Source organism: Boleophthalmus pectinirostris, unplaced genomic scaffold (genome assembly GCF_026225935.1).
Source record: "Boleophthalmus pectinirostris isolate CB_2022bp ecotype Guang Dong unplaced genomic scaffold, ASM2622593v1 HiC_scaffold_8, whole genome shotgun sequence".
Lineage (NCBI taxonomy): Eukaryota > Metazoa > Chordata > Actinopteri > Gobiiformes > Gobiidae > Boleophthalmus > Boleophthalmus pectinirostris.
This window is the reverse complement of record NW_026571515.1, coordinates 36,004,833-36,023,711: the sequence shown is the minus strand read 5'-3', so window position 1 is coordinate 36,023,711 and position 18,879 is coordinate 36,004,833. Positions and strand designations below refer to the sequence as shown.

General features: G+C 40.1%; 1 protein-coding gene across 4 annotated transcripts; it reads right to left on the bottom strand.

The window, feature by feature from the left end:
- Positions 1-771: 771 nt before the first annotated feature.
- On the bottom strand, positions 772-18,474 carry gdap1l1 (ganglioside induced differentiation associated protein 1-like 1). 4 transcript variants are annotated; one of them, XM_055166249.1, is made up of 7 exons: positions 18,295-18,474; positions 9,025-9,033; positions 6,597-6,789; positions 3,096-3,269; positions 1,724-1,818; positions 1,344-1,458; positions 772-1,247 (listed from the first exon to the last, which is right to left on the bottom strand). In XM_055166249.1, the coding sequence occupies exons 1-7, from the start codon at positions 18,472-18,474 to the stop codon at positions 904-906; spliced, it is 1,110 nt and encodes a 369-aa protein (XP_055022224.1). In that variant the 3' UTR covers positions 772-903. The 4 variants fall into 4 exon arrangements, with proteins under 4 accessions (XP_055022224.1, XP_020773628.1, XP_055022225.1 ...); XM_020917969.2 differs by lacking the exon at positions 9,025-9,033; XM_055166250.1 differs by lacking the exons at positions 3,096-3,269; positions 9,025-9,033.
- Positions 18,475-18,879: the final 405 nt, after the last annotated feature.

The following is an 18,879-nucleotide window of genomic DNA, read 5'->3' as shown; positions in this document are numbered from 1 at the left end:
AGTTCCATGTTCCATCTTTAATTCAAACCAAATAGACTCTGTTCATTGTTTGTCCTCTGGCAGTTTGTGGCAGCACATATCAGAAAAAGCTTCGTAGTCAACTCATTGCATACTCTGCAAAAAATAAGATCTGCGTGAATTCAAGTGACCTGAATTCAGAATAATAATCTTGAGTTGTTGAGTTGTTTTGGTTAAGTTTACATTTATTGACTTACCATCAATAAGAAGTCATTTTTGTTACATTTTAACCTCAAATTCTCAATTATTTTGGCACAGTTACTTTCTCTCTACTGTCTTTCCAGCTAAAATCTCTTCCAGTGATGTCAGAATTGTGGTCTTATTTTATCTGGAATTTTCTCAACCCACTGACAAATAATTCTGACTGAAAATAAAAGTAACAAAAATGACACAACTCAAAAACTCCTCTCTTTTGGGGTTGGACATACAGTTGGTTTGGAACAATTCCCAGTGTTTCAAGGCAGTACCATCAAATAAAAAATGGCTTCTGGTGGGACGTCCAGATGATCACAGCTGAACTCGTCTCTTCATCAAAAATACTATTTACAGTAACATAAGTTTAGCATGTATATTTTTAATAAATACTGCTCAAAACTACTTAGATGAATTAATCTTAATTCAAATGATTTAAACCCCAGTAGATCTTACTTTTTGCAGTGTACAGTCATGTGAAACCCAAATGAAACACAAATGGACTTGACTGCATGTGCTAAACGTTGGAATGTTTCTTAATAACTCTTGAATGGCCCCGGTTATAGTCATAGTGTCCTCTATATAGATGGAGTCAGGTTTTCTCCTGCAGTCTTCATAAAACGTTACAGAGAAAAAAATCAGATTGAAACATCACAAAATGCACAGACATGTAACACGATGATTGGCTGTTCACTACATGTACTTCTTTTTTAAAAACCAGTAAGCGAAGTAGCCCATGCCCCCTAGTGACCCCATGAGGAAGGATGCCCCAAAGAAAGATGGCGGTTTCTTCTTGACCATGCGGAAGGCGTTGGGCAGCACAGCGGACAGTAGCGTGGTGTGGATGTCTCCCAGGACTTTGCGAAAGGCGTAACGTTTTTGCACCCGCAGAAAGAACATCTGCAGGTTGGGTCTGCTGCCGTCCTCCCAGTATTTCTTAGAGAGTCCCAAAAATTTGAGCCGGTGCAACAAGGCACCCAGGCAAATATCAGCTAATGTAAAATCAGGTCCACATAGCCACAGCTCACACTTCTCATCTGTAACAAACACAAGCACAAGCTGGGCTTAGAAAAGGTGCTTTAAAAGACAACATTACAAACTGTCACTACAGCATATGATGATCTGGGACTTACCTTGATATTCTATTTTCCGTTTCTCCAGCTCAGCTTCCACTTGGTCTAAAACCATGGCTAACTCACCCAGGATTTTCTTCAGGTAGTTCACGTTATCATGGTCTAAGATTTTGGCCTGAAAGTGAAGATAAGCATGGAACAATTAACATCCTTTTATGATGGATGATTTTATATTTTTTATTCGGCCATCAGCTGACTTTGAGGTTTCAAAGTTGATTCAGTTACAGTTTGCTCCACAACTGACATTAGGGTTAGACAGTGAGTGCATCCGTAAAGTCAGACACAAAAACATATTTAATGTAAAAGAAACGGGAGTCTGGTGTTGATAATGAAAACGGTTGTATGCTGATAACCTTGTACAAATGTGTCTGTGCACTGACCATGAGTTTCTTCTGCTTGGACAGGTAGGGCTCTGTGAGCTGAGGCTCCTCATGGTCCAACTTCATCAGTTCTGTCGCAGCATTGGCCAAATGTCCTGAACACACGCAGAGACACAGAGACACACACACACAGAGTGACACACACACACATAGACACACACACACACCACACAAACAGGAGGTCAGTGGTGGTTCTGTCTTGAATGACTCCCTAGGTCACCCCAGTGCTGTGAATCTCCATACAGTTTAGACTCCTCTGCGCTTCTGATTAACCTGAAAAAACACTGCATTTAATTGGTGTGTAATTTATAACTCACTAAATGATATGTTTTTATTTTCTGCTTTTGCCTCACCCTACAATGTCTTAATTAACCCCACTCAAAGAAGACACCATGTTTCATGCCCTCTAAAGCCAACTACAGTATACTAGTAGACACTAGTAGTACTTGTGTGGCTTAATTACATGGGGCTGTGTTCAGATTTCTTGTATAGTAAAATTACAGTTTAGGGCTGATCCTATTCTGCACATATACAGTGGAAAGTGGAGTGTGGACTGCTGTAAATAGGAAATATAAATAAGATGAATGTCCCTGACAGTGAATGCAGACTGTGCTGATGAGACCAGCTGCTCAAAATGTAAAGCCATAATCAAACCCAGAGACGTCACAACTAATAAACCTGATGTACAGAGAGAAAGGCTGTGGGTATTATATTCAGAATATTCCATTGCAGTATTTGATCACACAGCTATGATTTAAAGCTCTTAAAGGAACTGTTACTACAAGGACAGCTGAGCCTGTCCTCATTTTTTTTTTTCGTGGGCCAATTTGAGAGGAGAGCACCTCACCCATTCTCAATATATGGAGAGGCAAGCTCAGAACCTCCAGAATTCCTTCCATGAGCTGCAGACACTGCACTAGCACTGATTCATGATGGCTGCAGGTGCAGGGGTTTAGGTAGTGATCATTCAGATCAGAGAGAGACATTTAAGCTTTAAACATTTGGAACTGGCAACCCAAATGAGAGTCACGTGAGGCTTTTTCTGCTTTCTGATTGGATAATCGTCTTGAACCAAAACACCAAATTATAACATGAAGAGCTTGGCCATCATGCCCAGTGTTTTTGTATTTAAGAATAAATCTGCATTAGAATTGTTATCAGACATTTGAACATGTTTAAATCATATCTGGGGAACAGATAATTCAAGTTTATGAAATTTTAAATCTAAACCTCACACAGGGTTCCCTGAACAGTCATTTTTGCTTAATATGACACCTTTGACTATTTAGAGTCATTCCTCTTTTGAAGAATAGATTGTCATGCTTCGGCACAGTCTGGCTCTTCCTGGTGTTCCTGGTATTCATGGACTTACTGCGTATCTCAGCTGTGGCGTACTTGGGGATCATGGAGTCAGTGGTAAGCTCTGGGTGCAGGATACAGCCGTGAGTGTACGCGTCCATGGGCAACCCATCCAACAGAGTCCTGTACTGCTGCACCCGCTCATACAGAGGAGAGGAGGGGTCTGGAATCAACTGAGCCACGGAGTCTGGACAGAGAAGAGAGAGAAGAGAGAGTTTAAACAACAGGGAGAAAGACAGAGAGGGAGAGAGAGGAGAGAGTACTGCTACACATGCTCATACAGAAGAGAGGAGGGGTCTGGAATCAATTGAGCCCCAGAGTCTGGAAAGAGAAGAGAGAGAAGAGAGAGTTTAAACAGCAGAGACGGAGAGAGAGAAAGAGAGAGCGAGTACTGCTGCACACTCTCATATAGAGGAGACTAGAGGGGTCTGGATTCTACTCAGCCACTGAGTCTATAAAGAGAAGAGAGTAAACAATAGAGAGAAAGAGAGAGGGAGAAGGAGAGAAAGGATATAGCTCATACTGAAGTGAGGAGGGGTGTAGAATCAACTGAGTCACTGAGTCTGTGGCTCAGTTGTCAACAGTGCTACAGAGGGTCAAGTCCATGGTCATCTACAGTCACTGTTCAGTCCTTAAAACCCCAGGAGCTGTTTCATAACTAATGTTCATTACTTTTATTATAATAAATATGAGCTTAATTGCACTTATAATTATAAGGCAGACTTTGGGTCATTCAGAGTTCATTCCAGGGGAGGACACAGAGACTGAAAACAGCTGAAAACATCAAAGTGGCTGTGTGCTGTGAGACAAGGACTGACCCAGGACTGACCCAAGACTGACCCAGGACTGACCCAGGACTGGACCAGGACTGGACCAGGGCTTGACCAGGACTGGACTAGTACTAGACCAGGACTGCATGATTCAAACAGAATTAAACCAGTCCCAAACCAGGTCTAAACCAGGACTAAACAAGGTCAAGGACTCCTGTACATGTTAGGCCCACTGACCCCTGGTGCTAACAGTGTGAGGGGACACATGTCCTTCTCCAGACTCATTCTCTAGAGTAATACATGATTTCCTTCAATGTTACAGTCCTGGTGATTGGAGTACTTCCTGCTTGTGAGATGAGATGACTTATGACTCTTGTTCATGACTTTGTTTCTTGTCCCTGTTTGTCAGAAGAGCCAACATTAGAGGAGGACATCAGCTGTAAAATGATCTGGGGCCATAAAAAAGCAGTTTGGGTAAAATGATCTTTTGAAAAGTCACGCTCTAAATCTATGAGCAGATAATTTCAGCTGCTCCACCTCAGAGCACTGATCTTGTCTTGACAGCTCTGTTTAACATTTCTATTGGAACCTAAACTCCCAAAAGTACAGACAGAACAATAGGCCCATGATGTCACTATAGTCTAAATCTGCAAATGAATAATAGTAATTATACCTATCCTCCATTTCCATTTTATACTACAGGCCTATAGAATGTTATCAATAGTAGCTTACCACAATCACAACTGAACCTTTGTTGCCAGATAGAGGACACATCCAAGTTTGTCTCATTCTCAGTATATGGACAGCCTTATGGTCCACTCACTTGGCCACCATGTCCAATGATCTTGTAATCAGACATAAATCACCATTTGAATTATTATTAGTGAAAATCAATATTTAATTTTAAGCATGTCAACCTCACATCTGAGGGACTTTGATTGCACATACTGTCCTGTTACTGTAGCTTATTCTATCCTTTATCTAAAATTATGTATAAATATACCTGTAGGCACAATCTAATTGCACATTAGTTATTCACTTATTATTCATCATAACAGCTCATTGTGTCATGTAATAGCAACAGCCTTTCCTTGAAAGCTTCTAAACTTTCTATTAAATAAAAAAAGGCCCCAATCAGAGCAGAAATCTCACACAGCAGGAGCACAGACCAGAGTAAAGTAAAGATTCTGCTCCCTGTATGTGAGTGTTTAACAGCCTCAGGGGGAGAGCCTGTGTCTGTTACATAAGAGCACAATGTCTCATGTGAACAGTGTGTGCAACATACAAGCACACTATAGATCTTTATAGTGAACCAGGGTTGAGACATTTTGATTTTCATTTAGAATTTTAGTTGAAATCGAGATCAGTCATGGATAATGGTTAACGATCAGCCTGGGTCTTTTAAAAAAATACATATTGTGCTTGTGTCTGCTGTATACTGTAGTTATAATTTATGACACCCATGGATCATTATGTTATAATTTGAACATTTAAATGTTATCATTTGGACATTTAAAAAACTGCAAATAATATTAATCTAAAACAACTTAATAAAAGAAACAACTGACTTCTGTGTTAGAAAACTGGTGCTGATTGGGAGTTAACGTGACCATAAACATCTACACTATCTACTATCTACACATCTAAACATGAACACTGTGCCCGTCCTACGGATAGCTGCAGAGAGATGATATTTTATATTTCTATGGGGTATTATCTCCTAACACATAACATATTTAGATCACCATGTTGCTTTTGATTTTTTTTTTTTAAATGCTTAAATAGCCGCAAACAACATATTAAAATGTTTAGGAAGTTTCATTTCACTTTCATATTTGACACTGAGTCAAAAATCACTCCTCCTTCAGGCCGCTATCACATGATGTGTGTTACATTAATGAAACTATTGCACATGTTATAACATGGAAGAAATCTCCAAAAGGTCCATTCTGTATAACATCCCATTTTTAACCTCCTGTTCTCAGGTGAAGTGAGATGAAGCATGAGCTTCTATGAGTCCATTATGATGAAGAATAATGCCATCTTTTGCATAGTGTCACAGTCTTTAAGGGGCCCGTACTAACTCTTGTCAAGACAATAAGCTCTTTATGTCATTGATTTTATGGCAAAAACAGATAAATAAGAAATGCACTGAGACTGTAATATATTTATCTAAATCAACCCTTTTTGCTTCTAAATTGTGCACATTGTGTTTTAGTAGTATTGCCTACTGTCTCTAGTCATTTTTGGTCATTTTACTGCAAACTAGGGACATCTGTAGGCTTCTGGTGAAAAACACCTAAATATAAATCTGTATTGCCTCTAGTGGCCTCTGTGACTGAAGTAGTTGGTGACATCACACAGAACTGCTCTGATTACAGTCAGTTTTGTTTCTGTCACACTAAACCTGCATATTGAGGCTAAATTCAACACTCAAACAGAAAACTCTGCTTCACTAGAATGATTAGGATTATTTCAGACCTGCTAATTGCCAGTCTCTACTGAACAAAAGGTAAAAGGTAGCTTATAACTTAAAAACTACCACTTCATGGCATCACAAGGTGAAACAGAGCATTTTGAACTTAGAGACTAATAATGCAGGATTACTCAAATGTGAATGAAACAAAACTGAACTCCAGGTAAGTTTTTGAAGAGGTAACAACATTACAGCTTGGCATAAAGCTCACAAGAGTAAGATTTGTGTAATAAAGGACCTTTACACCATACAATCTAACGCACAGTACCTCCAGTGAAGTTGTTCTCCAGGTAGTCAATGATGTGGCTGTATTCGCTGATGATGGTGTCTCCATGCAGAAACACAGGGACCTCTTCTCCCAGGTTCAGTCTCATGAACCAGGGCTCTTTGTGCTCCTGCAGAGGGAGGCTCACATCACGCTCTTCACACACCAGGCCCTTCTCACAGATCACCAAACGCACCTGCAAACACAACCACAAGAGGGCGTAAGAGAGACATATGGAACTATGCTTATTGAAGAGGCGATATTTTACTTCTATGTGCTATTAAATGCTAACACATAACATACTGTATTTAGATCACCATGTTACATTTTATTCTTTTGAAAATGCTATACTTACAGAAAAAAACATATTAACATGGTTTACAAATTTTACTTTCACACTCTGAGCATACCCTCCATTTGCTCTCTGCGCTAAGAAACTCCTCCTTCAGAGAACTATCACAACACAATCAGTGTGTTTTTGTATATTTATTGAAAATTGTGATGTGGGAGCATGGGTGACGTAGTGGGTGGAGTATTCCACAGAATCTTAAGGAGGGTTTGAATAGGACCCGGGTGAGATCACTAGATTACTCATACATGCATGGAAGACATTTAAACTTCTTCAGGCATGTATTTAATGAGGGAACAAAAAAACAAACAAAATATTTTGCATAATACCCCCTCTTTAACCAGGCCCTTTTCACAGATCACCAACATCACCTGTAAAAACAACCACAAAAGGATGTAAGAGAGTATTTCATTCTGTGGGTGGGGCTTAGCATTAAATTTTTTCACATTTCTTTAGCAAATTATATATTTTTGTTTTAGTTCACTATCAGGTGATGGCTAGGGTTAGGAACATGTAATTTTTTAAGTTTTAAAGCTTTGGATATTGTCTCCACTATAAAGTAATTTAGTGTTTTGTACACAAACAGAACAGCTTTGTACTCATAAGTGCAAAGTCATGTTTAATACATTCACTTTGACTAATCACCACAGCCCCACACACACACATACACACACACACAGTCCAGTGTGTGGGAAGGATAGGCCAAGGTCCCGGAGCTGTTAGCCCAAATAAGATGAATGAACCCTTCGGACGGCCCATTCTGCCGCTTTAGATGAGCACAGTTTTACATCAACACAGACTCATTAAGGGCAATATATGATTTAGTGGCACTGTCTGTGAAGAAAAAATGAATGAAACCAAATGCCAAATTAAAAAGACTTTAATAATGAAGTCATTTTGTGCTCAATCAACACAAAACGTGACAAATACTGGTGAGAATAGATAGGTATTAAAAATATTTTTAAAATCTCACATATTACACTTTTTCTGATCTTTTTTTACCTTATTTTTAAAGGTCATATATTATCCAAACTTGACTCTTGTGAACTTTAAGCCATGTTAGAATGGTGTTACCTCAAAAAAAAACATATCTGGAGTTGTGTTTTGTTTCATTCACAGATGCTTAACACACAAACCCTGCATATTTAGGCCGAGTACTTCTCTCAGACAGAAAACACTGTTCCAATTTGTGTTGTCATGTGCTAATACAGGAAGTGCTCCATTGTGTTTTTAAATTCCATATACCTTCACTAGAATCATTTGGATAATTTCAGCCCTGGAATTGCCACTCTCTACTGAACTAAAGGTAAAAGGAGCAAAACACAACTCAAAGTATGTTTTTGAGGAGGTAACATTCTAAGCTCACAAGAGTCAATTTTGCATAATATACAATCTAAAAAATAAGAAAGAAATATAGGTAAGTTAAATGCCATGCTGTGTAACTTCCCAAACAATGCAATGTAATCTTCATAGCAAAGACAATGACCTGCATTTAAATACAAAGAAAACTAAAGAAATGATAATTGATTTTAGGAAAAACAAATGCATTCCCCATCACATTGGCCTCTACATCAACGGAGAAGAGGTAGAGAGGGTCTCCAACTTTAAGTTCCTGGGTGTGGAGATCAGTGAGAATCTAACCTGGAGCCTAAACACCATCAGCGTTATAAAGCGTGCCCAGCGGAGACTGTTTTTTCTAAGAACACTCCGCCAGAACGGGCTCTCCCAGAAGCTCCTAACCAACTTTTACCGGTGCACCATCGAAAGCGTTCTAACGTACTGCTGTACATCATGGTACGGAGCCTGCACAGCTGCTGAAAAGAAGGACCTGCAGCGAGTGGTGAGAACAGCTGAAAAGGTGGTGGGCTCCTCACTCCCGAACCTGGACACCATCTACTCTTCACGTCTCCACACAAGGGCCTCCAACATTTTGCAGGACCCAACACACCCCAGGAACTGCCTCTTCCACACTCTCCCCTCAGGAAGACTTCAAACTCCCCTCACACGCACAAACAGGCTGCGCAACAGCTTCTATCCACGAGCAGTGGACGTGCTCCAAGGGCACAGGCACAGATAAAAGACCTGAAGGGACTCAGTGCAATAATCTATTTATTTTATTTAATAAATGTTTTTTTTTTTTTTTTTTTTTTATTGGTATGGATGTGAGGATGTGTGTATATATTGTAAATTTTTACTACAGATCTGCTCTGCTGAAGTTTCGTTGTATTTCATACAATGACAATAAATAAATCTATCTATCTATAGAGACAAGTAGGTGGCATGCCATCCAAGAGAAAAGTTACATACTGTGCCTTTAATTAGTGACAGGTTTTACTCCAGGGCTAGGTAGTAGGGTTGTCAAAAGTATTGAAACTCAGATACTAGCCGATACTAAAACAAGAATAGAAATAAGATACTCATTTGAGCAGGTATCAGTACTAAAAAAATCAAAAATGATCCTTTCCTAAATTACAAATGGCAAATGTAGCCTCAGTGCTTAGTGATTAATGCTAAAAATACTCCTCACACCTCCACACACACACATGCATATTGTTTGCTTTGTGGTGATAAACTTTCCTGCGCCTCCGTCCTTGTGATAAAATGCCAACAAATCAACACAATGCTCTCTCAGCATTAGATGTTTAAAGGTCCTACATTACACAAAATGGATGGTGATGGACTTGTGTTTTGTTTCATTCATGTTTGAGGAATCCTTTATTATTAGTCTGTCTACACCTCCAAAGCTCAGTGTTGTTCTGCCTTGTGATGTCATGTAGTCGTATCTCTAGAGATAAATTTAAAGCAGATCTATTCAGCAAAATTGACTTTTCAGAGTTTTTAACCATGTTATACTTGTTTTCTTCTCATTGACCATCTGAAGTTACTTTTGGAGTGATGTTGGAGTGATGTTTGGAGTAATGTTTGTGCATGTTTGAGTCATCTTTATCTAACCTCATTTTCACTCACTGCTCTGTACTTACTTCATTCTACAGTTGTATTTTCTTAATCTTGATACATGTAGGATTCAGCAGTACTGTATAGTAATTTGGGTTAAAAAAAAGAAGTAAATATCAGCTGCTCACTAGTGTGCAGCTATCCATAGAAGGAGCTCACAGCAGGCAGCATTTTATTGTCATGACATTTACAGCAACATCAGCTCACACTGGGCACCACAGTTTTCTAACATGAAAGTAAGCGCACTTTTAGTTTTTGTTTTTTATTAAGTCATTTTAAATTAATATTGTGATTTAAAATGTGCAAATGATAACATAATGATCCACATGTGTCCGAGATTATAACTGTAGAACAGACACAAGCACAATATGTCTGCACTGATGCTATACTGTGGAACATTCTAGAAAAAAAACTGATATCTCCACAGAGACAAGCAGGTAAGCAGGTGGTGGATCCTTATTCAGAAAAGTTACAGAGTGCACCTTTAGCAAAGCTCTTACTGCACTGCAAAAAAAAAAAAAAAAAAGAAAAATCTAACAACTAGAACTGTGAAACAGTGTCTTGTTTGAGTACTTTTGAGTGATTTGACTGATCAGGAAGCTAATTAATGCTATGTAAATGTGTAAATGAATTCCTGAGTAGTTTCAAAATAATTTAGCCTGAAATATGAAACTGAATCTGTTAATTAGGTGTGGGCGATAATTAGATCATATTTTTGCAATCCATCAGAAATGAAATGTGCTCAAATGTTCCAGAAGTCGCAGTTGGTGCAGCTCACCAACTGCATAAAAGTGAGTAGGAAAGTGCAGTCATCATTTTAAACAATAAAACATTCTACACAAATAAAAACTCCTCATTTGAAGTCCTTGCTACCTACATATAAAGTGTTTTTTAAGTGTGTGAGTGCTGCCATTCCCTGAAGCAGAAGGATCACCTGAAAGTCTCTCTAAATGAACTATAACATAGTAAATATGATAAAGATAAAGATGTAAGAGCACATTTAGGGTGCAGGCAGGAGAGATCGATGCAGACCTGGCAACCCACAGCAGCAGGTCAGAGATATATGCCTCACTGCAGACTGTGGACTCACTGCACTGTGAGAACTACAAAACAATATTCTGGTATGGGACTGTATGGCATCAAATATGGGGTAAAATGATTTGGACTTTCTACTGTTGGCAAAAGAATATATTTTCAAGATAAGCTAAATATTGTGAGTTCAATCTTTAAAGGGCCCATATTTCACTATTGTTCACTATAATGTTGTTTCCTCATCACAAACATATGTTTTTTTTCATTCTCACATGTTTAACACACAAACCATGCAGATTTATGTTCTTCTCTCTAACAGAAAACACTCGTTCCACCTTGTGATGTCATGTAGTAATACAGGAAGTGCTCCACTGTGTTTTTTAAACTCCATACACCTTCATTAGAATAATTTTGATAATTTCATCCCTGAAATTGCCTATCTTTACTGAACAAAAGGTAAAAGGTAACTTGAAAACTACCACTACATGGCATCACAAGGTGGAACAGAGCATTTTGAGCTTTGGAGATGCAGACAGACTAATAATGAAGGATTACTCAAACGTGTGAATATGGAGGAGGTATCAACATTATAACATAGAGTCAATTTTGTGTAATATAAGACTTTAAATTCATGTATTGTTGAACAGGTTTTAAACTTCATTAGAGTACTGTGATAGTTTACACATGGAACAATCAGTAATATTGGTGTCTAGCGCTAATATAATAATTGTTTTTGTTGTAATATTGTAATCACTAACAAGGTTTTATACCATATACATATGAAAGATTGTGAAGAATAAAGTGTCTAAGATTATAAAATAAATACCATTTTATAATAGTTAATAAATCTTAAAATAGAAATGATAAGGATAAGAAATGATTCATGTCTCTAAAAATCACATTACTTGTACAGTATTATTGTCATGTTATTGTTCATCATAAGTAATTAGGACATAATCATTATGACACACAAAGACAGGTTTGTTCCATGGCTGCCTGTGTAAACTTGAGTGCTTCATTATTCTCATTAAAGAGTCATTAACGTTAGTGTTTAGATCATTGTGTTTGAATGTTTGTCATATCAGACCTGGTTCTGTTAATTAGTGCCAGTATTGACACAGTTACACTCCTTCTCCAGAGGACGTGTCTGCTGTCCTGGTTTCAGGAGACAAAGAACATGACAGAGAGGAGAATGTGCAGATGTTTCCACTCAGAGCAGCCATCACAGCCTCTTTACCCTCTGCCTTCACCCCTCTGCCCTCTTATCTTTACCCTCTGCCCTTACCCTCTTACTCTTACCCCTGTACCATTACCACTCTGTATCAGCACCCCTCTGCCCTCACCTCTCTACCCTCACTCCTCTGCCATCACCACCCTCTGACCTCACCCCTCTGCCCTCACACCTCTGCTCCCTGTCCTCACCCCTCTGACCTCAACCTTCTGCCCTCACCCCTCACCCCTCTGCCCTCACCCTTCTGCCCTCACACCTCTGCCCTCTATCCTCAACCCTCACACCTCTACCCTATGTCCTCACCCCTCACACTTCTGCCCTCACCCCTCACACCTCTACCCTATGTCCTCACCCCTCACACTTCTGCCCTCACCCCTCACACCTCTGCCCTCTGTCCTCACACTTCTGCCCTCACTCCTCTGCACTCTGTCCTCACCCCTCTGCCCTCTGTCCTCACCCCTCTGCCCTCACCCCTCTGCCCTCTGTCCTCACCCTTCTGCCCTCACCCCTCTGCCCTCTGTCCTCACCCTTCTGCCCTCACCCCTCTGCCCTCTGTCCTCACCCTTCTGCCCTCACCCCTCACACCTCTGCCCTCTGTCCTCACCCCTCTGCCCTCACCCCTCACACCTCTGCCCTCTGTCATCACCCCTCAACCCTCACCCCTCTCACTCCTCTGCCCTCCGCTCTCTCTGACCTCTGGACCGAGGCACAGGATGACTTAGTTGCAGGAGGGCCCCAGTGGTACAAAAACAGGCCCTGCTGAGTGTACTGTAATGTATAGTGTAATGTGTGTGAGCTGTTGTGCTGTGCTGTTGCTGTCTGTTTGTGTGTATGTCACATGAGCTCTGTGTGTTTGTGAAAAAACATTTCCCCTCAGGGACAATAAAGTCTACAGTCATCAGAGTCACAGCTGAGTTCATTACAACTAACTGTGATTGAGATCTGGTCATTTCTAACCATCACTGATTGACCTGGGAGTTTTTAATGGAGGTCTACAGTCACTCCTCTGTCAGTAACAGAATGTGGTTTAGAGCAGATGGAAGGAGACTTTGGAGGAAGAAATGTCACCATCTTGTGTGCTGAAAGTCTATTTTTTATATTCATGAAACTAACACTGAAAAAAATAATGTAATAAAAAATTTTGATTAGGGATGCACCAATCCAGCTTTTTCAGATCAGACACCGATAGTAATACTCTGCTGATAACTAACCTTACTACTACTAACCTTACTAATATTATTATTAACCAATACCAGTGGATTGTAAATGGCTTTTTTCCCCCTCTCAGAACACTGTTAAAGAAGACATATTGTGCTTGTGTCTGCTCTATAGTTATACTCTATGACACCTGTAGATCTTTATGTTATAATTTGGACATTTTAAATTGCAACAAAGCATCATAACAAAGGGCCTCATACTGTGGACCCCTCCTATGGATAGCTGCACATCACACTAGTGAGCAGTAGATTTTTTTTTTCATGTGTTCCAAAATGATACTGCAGAATCTTACGCATATCACAGATTAGAAAAGAAAATTAGAGAAGTATGTACATTACAGTGGGTGCATACCGGTGGCAGTGAAAATGGGGGTTCATTGTCAATATGGCGTCTTGAAAATAATAGATTAAAGATTACTCAAACATGCAAGAATCTCTCCAAATGCAATTTCAGAAGATAAATGAGCAGGAAAACAACTATAACATGGTTACAAGCTCTGAAAAGTCAATTTTGCAGAATATTACAAAATTAATCCAATAGTGTTATGTAACTGTTATTTATCCTGTAAATCACGACTCAACAGGTTTGTATAAAAAAGGTTCAAACATAATGAGACTTTCTGGGTCAATATCAGTCAGTAAATCATCTTATTACAACTAATTAAAGGTCCAACCACCAGGATATCGGCTCAATCGATATCAAAGAACCAATATCAATACCAGTATGGGTATCGTGCAGGCCTAATAATGATTGATCAACATGATGAAAAAGATTTGATTATTTTTTGCTCTTTGCCAAGCTCTAGTTAGGATTATGATCACTGTGAAGATTTTTCCTGTTGAACTATGTTGACGCACACTGATGCTACCTGCTCATATATTAGAAGCTCTCTTATCTGCGCATCTGACGTGAGAACATGCAGTGAAGCTGGTGTTTACTTTGTGCTGAGTGACAAGAGACTTTGGCAAAGAGTCAAAATCTCACTTAAAAACAGACAGAGCAGTCTCTCTCTGGTCTAATGCAACTGGTCAAGGATGTTCTGTAATGTACTTTTAAAAGATACACAGGTGGAATATAAAGTACACTTTATCAAACTAAAATAAAAATTCAACGAAGAAGACTGTAGAATTTGATGTCATAATTTCAGATGGAGGGCAGGGCCAGTATAACTCAGAAGAGTGAATGGCTATGTTTAAATGCACTCCAAAAATCTGAACAGAATCTCATTTCTTTAATATGAAGATAATTTAGATGACGTGTGCACTGCTAAATCTGATATGGTTTCAGTGTGGGTCATCTGGACTCTGTTTTTGCGATCAAGACATTTCAGCTCCATCCAGAAGTCATTTTATACTTGACGGAATTGGCTTGCAGCACTGGGAAGTCCAACCCATGTACTGAGAAATTGTCACCCCTCTTTCTGTAACTGCTGCTGTGAGCCTCGTGATTTTGATCTTAATCTTGATCTTTTGATCTTTGATCTTACTGTCCACTTTACATGATCCTGGTGTTTTTATTTGGCTATTTTGTCCTTAAATCAATTCCTATTCCTAATATAGAAATTGGTTCCAAATTTGCCCCCATAACTGCAACCTCAATGAGCTTCATTTGACTGGAGCTGAATGGTGTGGCTGATGTCACACTGGCTCAAGGGAAGAGTTTGAAGTGATTCTGCCCTTGTTTACAGCTGACATCATTATGGGGCATTATGTCCCTGCTGTGAGCTGGCTGAAGGTGAGACAGACAATAGTCCAGATGAAACATGGATGAAACTTTCTCAATAATGAATCACTCCTGGACGAATGAAGGACTATATCGTCTCACTGCAACATCTGAGCAATCAGAGAGAGATTAGACAATTTTGCAGTTTACATGACCACATAATCAGATTTTGTGTGCACATGTAACCGCGATTTTCTGATTCACACCTGTGCAGGTTTTGAGAAGGTAAAATATGCAAAAAAAGGCTAATTAAACATATTGTACTTTGTCTTCTGAATACAACAGTCAACAGTGTATAAATCTAAAAATCCTCTGATTCACATATGTCATCCCAGTTCTCTAGTGCTGTAAAAACACACCACAACCAGCTCTAATTATTGGGTTTATCTGACCATGTTATGTACTTACTGATTGTAGAGTGAATTCATATTTGCAGTATTAATTCTTGTGGTTTAAAGTGCTTCAGCTGACAACAATCGTGGCTTTGTGGTTAATAATAACATGGCTTATTGTATTGAGTTGATTTGTGTTGACAGTGAGAAGTTTAAAGTGGATAGGCCCAGTAATTACAGAGATATGAACCATAAAAAAGCTCAACAAATCTGCATCTGACAGTTACACAGCAGACTCCACCTGAGAATTCTGACCTGTGCTTCAGCTCAAGTTAAAAGTCCTATACAGTATTACTCATTTAAAGCTGACTCTTGTGAGCTTTAAATGTACACTGTGTAACTTTTTTCATAGAGAGTACGCCACCTGCTTGATTCCATGTTATTTTTTTCTCAGAATATTATACAGTATGGCATTAAATATAACCATGGAGACAAGCAGCCCATATTTCCAGGCTAAGTTGCTGGTCAGAGCAATAACATCACCATGGAGACAAGCAGATGGCAGACCCTCCATCAGAAAAGTTACACAGCGCACCTTTAAGAGATGTTATACTCAAAAATATACCAGGAGTTGTGTGTAATCCTGTAAAATGACATAACAAGGTGGAATAGTGTTTTGCGTTTGCGAGAGGAACTCAGCCGAAATCTGCAGGGTTTGTGTGTTAAACGAGGGATTGAACAAAACACAACTCCAAGTCTGTTTGTGATGTCTTTAAATTATAATAACTCTACAATGTTGTAATGTAAAGTTATAAAGCAATCTATAGGCAAATTAGAATATAAGACGTTTGTTTATAGTTTGTACAGCGTAATATTGTGAATCTGTGATGGTTGACTGAAGTGTGAACACAGATCTACCGGAGTTAGCAGAAGACGTGAAAGAAGCAGAGAGAGAGAGAGAGAGAGAGAGAGAGAGAGAGACGCAGCTGCAGTCCAGATGTGATCATTAAGAGAAGATCCAGATGTTACAGGAGAGCGAGGCTGCACGGAGACGGAGCGGAGCTTTTCTCTATGGACCAGGTGAAGTGAGGTACGGCGTTTTTCAATCAGACATACACAGAAGTCTGGAGTTTGGAAGTTTAGTATCTATTCAGAATGAGACTAGGAGTAAAAAAAAAAAGCTAAAATGGGGCTAAAGCAGGATTCAACCAGGACTAAACAGCACTTAAACCAGGCATTAAAGCAGAAGAGATTGCTATAACACCTAAAGAAGAGTTGAAATATGAACTGAAACTAATACTTGTTTGTGGAGGTCAAAACTACAGGTTCAGCAAAATTAAAGGGTATGTTGTTCTTTGCTGCGGACATTCTATTATGTAAAAAACTGTGCCCTTTGTGATTTGGTAATTGCTCTAACTCAAATTGCATTTTCGATTCATTTGTGATATACTGTGCAGTCCTCAACAGGGAATAAACCAGGCTTACATTAGAGCAAATCAGGGCTAGGTTAAACTGAAGACTAACAAAACTTAACCTGGACAATCCCAGGGTTTCGTGGACAACTCTGTAGTCTCTTACACAGGACTAAACCAGTTCAAAACCAGGATTAAACGGGGACTATACCAGAACTGAACCAGATCTAAACAAGGGCTAAATGAGTGGCTAAAGAGCTAAACACTGGACTAAATCAAGGAAGACCAGGACTCAAGGAGGGTTATAACAGGACGAAATAGGACTGAACCAGAACTGAACCAGGACTAAATCAGTACTAACCCAGGACTGAAGCAGGTCTAAACCAGGACTAAATGAGATCTAAACCATGACTAAACCAGGACTAAACCAGGTCTAAATCCAGACTAAACCAGGACTAAACCAAGTCTAAACGAGGACTGAACCAGGACTAAACCAGGAATAAATGAGATCTAAACAAGGACTAAATGAGGTCTAAAGAAGGACTAAACCAAGTCTAAACAAAGACTGAACCAGGAATAAACCAGGACTAAATGAGATCTAAACCAGGATTAAACCAGGTCTAAACCATGATTAAACCAGGACTAAACTAAGACTAAATGAGGTCTAAACCAGGACTAAACCAGGTTTGAACATGTCTAAACCAGGACTAAACTAAGACTAAACCAGTTGTAAACCAAGACTAAACCATGTTTAAACTAAAACTAAACCCAGTCTAAACCAGGTCTGAACCAAGATTAAACCAGGTCTAAATTAGGACTAAACCAGGTCTAAACCAGGACTAAACTAAGATTAAATCAGTTGTAAATCAAGACTTAGCCAGGTCTAAACGAAAACTAAACCCAGTCTAAACTAGGTCTAAACCAGGTCTGAACCAAGATTAAACCAAGTCTAAACTAGGACTAAACCAGGTCTAAACCAGGACTAGAAGAGGTAAGCCTTTTATCACGATGTTTTTTCAATTTTCCTCTAATTCTACGCACAGCACCTGTCCATATATGGTCATAGCACACAGGTATTTGCTGTGTAAACGTAGCAGTGGCAGAATTAACACAATACACACCGTTTCCTTGGCTTCTTTTAGCACAGGGGCACCTTGTTTGGATCAATAATTCAAGCTTCGTGTATCTTGGTGGTCGTAGCTTTCACTATAGGCGACAGTGGGGGAGACACGGAGGAGCAATGCAGGGGTAGCCAAACCTAAACCAACCCGGGCTATCGACCTGTTCCCCGGGTCTGTTTACGAACCAGACCCGAGACTCATGCTGCAGACGGGAGCGTGCATGGACATTTTCATCTTCCGTGCACGGACACAACACCGTAACATAACATAAACACGCGCTGGCACGTCATGTACGAGCCACAGAAGCCATTTTCCGCGGATGTTTTTACCTTCTGCGAGGCGAAAGATTGCGTCCAGTGGTAGAGAACGAGTCGGTCTTTGCTGTAGGGTTTGGGCTCCTGTACCGGCTCTTCGTTCTCCTCTCCGTCCGCAGCTTTGCCGTCCTCCTCCATGGCTGAGATGGGCCACCAGCTGCAGTTGGTGGGGGTAACATGGTTGGAAGACGCCATGACAGAGCGTTTTGTGCGTGTGGGAGAGGAGGAGAGGAGCGGACAGCGACGAGGAGGGAGGAGGGAGGAGAGAGAGAGAAAAGGGGACAGAGAGTCAGAGAGACACAGAGGACAGGGGAGAGAGATAGAGGAGGGAGGAGAGAGAAGAGAGATAGAAACAGAGAGAAGGGGAGAGAGGTGCGGCGGAGGAGTGGAGCAGGAGAGGTTCAACGCCACGAGCCCAGCATCTCCAGTTCACGCGCGGACAGCTCCGGTGCTGAAATGAAAATCACGCAGCACACGCAGACACTCCTCGTGCTCCGTATTCAGTGCGTAAACGGACGTATAGCGTGACGTTCTGAAGGCGTTGTTGTAGTAACAAGAGTCATAATTAGCCCACTAGTGTGGGACCGTGTGATGTCACGT